We start from the raw sequence: 2,538 nt of genomic DNA, 5'->3' as shown, positions 1-2,538 counted from the left end.
AATTTAAAGTAATAACCAAGATTAGTTGATAGAGCTGCAGTTTTCTCCTTTCCTTCATCCACAGATTTCCTTAAATGATGGCATCATGCTCGTCACTGTAATATATAAGACATTAAAATAACTTGGTTTTGTGTTTGTATCAAAGCTACACATAATGCACAGTAATGTTGGAACAACTGCAAGATGTATCATCAAAATTAATTGTATGTAGTATACTGTAGTGGTTAAGACTGTCAAGCAGACCTGTACTTTGAACTCTACTGACTTTACCAGCTAGCTATCTTCTAAAAGCCACCAAAGGAGAACTGGCCTGAACTTAATGGTATTCTCACTACTGTAAGAGGAGGGTGATCCTGAGTCTGTACTTCTGCCAGCACAGCTATTGAAAACTTACATGGTTCTATACCGAATTCCTCTTCTTGAGTAATATATTTTACATCCAATATAAAGAATAGATAAGACTCCCAGTGTTAACACAATACCACCAACAAAGCTGCCAGTATCAAATTTTGATCCTTTGTTTTCTTCAGAACGAACAGTTGTTGCCAGCGATACTGGTAAACTATTGTGGGTGGTGGTGGTTGTGGCTATGGGTATCTTGGTTACGTTCTGTGCAACACTTGTTGCTCTAGGCGTAGACTTCAAGGTTGTAGAAGTCACATTTGTTGAGAGCTTTGTGGTTGCCACTTTAGGAGTTGCTGTGGATTTCACTGTGACTTGTGTCACAATGCTTGAGACCAGTGGAGCTGAAGTTGTTGAATTCACAGGATCATTAGATTCACTTGTATGGTTAGAAGACACATATTTGGTAGTATTCCCTGAAAAAATGTCAGGAAACATTAAAGCTGGTTATTACCGCTTAGGGAAAAACTAGGTCGTACTTATTTTAAATCATGGTTAATGAATCTCAGAGTTTCAACAATGGCAAACTACGGAATGGCTATGATGATACTGCATTTCCTCCTGAATTGAGAGAAGTTATTTATTCCTTATAAAGCACAAACTCATGCACACTCACCCCTCTGGGAGTAAAAGACAGACAGCTCCTGACTGTCTTCAGTTCTGGGAGGAACCTGACAGGGAAGTTTGGAGTTACAATTCCTAAGTCAAGAATTTTAAGAAGCGAAGAGATGGGCTGGAGGCATGGTTCAAGTGAAATGGCACCAGACAACATGCAGACCAAGCAATCTTGAGGCCCTGAGTTCATACCCTACTTCCAACTAAATAAAACACCACACCTTTTTATATTCATTTGTTCATCTAGGTAAATATTTACTTGACAACCGCCAATGTGTTGGAGGGCAGAGGCCACCAATGCCACCTTGCCCCCATGAGCCTTCTATGCCTGAGGCAGGCCTGGGTCACCAAGGGGGAGTTTGTTTCCACTCATTGCTAGGTTTGGCATTATTCTGCACAGAAATTATACCTCACTATTTATTCAATAAATGGAACAGTAATAACTGCAGACAGTGAAGGTGGAAGCCCCCTAAATCTTTATTTTTCTTTCTTTTTTGGTCCATCATGGGTCTTGAATTCAGGGCCTGGGCACCGTCCCTGAGCTTTTTCGCTCAAGGCTAGTGCTCTGCCACTTCAAGCCAGAGTTGCCACTTCCAGTTGTCTGGTAGTTAATTGGAGTTACAAAGTCTCATTGGCTTTTCTGCCTGGGCTGGCTCTGAGCCGTGATCCTCAGATCTGAGCATCCTGAGTAACCAGGACCACAAGCATGAACCACTGGTGCCCAGCTTCTAGATCTTTTTATTTATTTGTTATTAAGGTGTCTCCCAGTCAAATTTTTATATTGAAGTTCTAGCCTCCAGTATTCCATCATATGGCCTTACTTGGGGACAGGGTCTTTTCAGACATGAGGTTCCAGCAAGGTATACTTCATGATGGTACCCTTAGGAAAAGGGAATATTTATCCATAAAGAACAAATACCACAGGGCTGGGAAGGTGGCTCAGTGGTAGAGCGCTTGCCTTGCATGCATGAGGCCCTGTGTTCTATTCCTCAGCACCACATAAGGAGAAAAAGCCAGAAGTGGCGCTGTGGCTCAAATGGTAGAGCACTAGCCTTGAGCTGAAGAGCTGAGGGACAGTGCCCAGGCCCAGAGGTCCCACAACTGGCCAAAAAAACCAAACCAAAACAAAAAACAAAGCAACAAGACCAAATACCAGGTGAAGACAAAGGCCAAGACCGTGGGGATACTTGTGTAAGTCAGTATTCCCCAGAGTCAGCAGGCAGGCCACAGTGGGCTGGGCCACACCACTCAGGAGGAAGCAGCCATGCTGACACCTTGTCTCCCGTTCTGGCCTCCAGAGCTATGGGATGAGAAACTCTTCTTTAGGCCACCCACCAAGCTTTACTGCATTGTTCAGGTGGTTGTAGAAAATGGGTACAAAGGGACTGGGAAGGTGGCTCAGTGGTAGAGCGCTTGCCTTGCATACATGAGGCCCTGGGTTCCATTCCTCAGCACCACATAAGCAAAAAGAAAAAAGCCGGAAGTGGTGCTGTGGCTCAAGTGGTAGAGCACTAGCCTTGA

General features: G+C 43.8%; 1 protein-coding gene across 1 annotated transcript in view; it reads right to left on the bottom strand.

Moving 5' to 3' along the window:
- Tmem123 (transmembrane protein 123) overlaps nucleotides 1–1,022 on the bottom strand; it is an 8,788-nt gene extending 7,766 nt beyond the window's left edge. The window contains exon 1 of the mRNA XM_013009667.1: nucleotides 537–1,022. Within this exon, the coding sequence (XP_012865121.1) occupies nucleotides 537–840 (304 nt within the window). The 5' untranslated portion in view covers nucleotides 841–1,022. The remainder of the gene's footprint in view (nucleotides 1–536) is intronic.
- Between the last annotated feature and the right edge of the window lie 1,516 nt (nucleotides 1,023–2,538).

This window comes from Dipodomys ordii, unplaced genomic scaffold (assembly GCF_000151885.1).
Source record: "Dipodomys ordii isolate 6190 unplaced genomic scaffold, Dord_2.0 Scaffold10, whole genome shotgun sequence".
Lineage (NCBI taxonomy): Eukaryota > Metazoa > Chordata > Mammalia > Rodentia > Heteromyidae > Dipodomys > Dipodomys ordii.
Note: the sequence above shows the minus strand (reverse complement) of the source record. Positions and strands in the feature narration are given on the sequence as shown.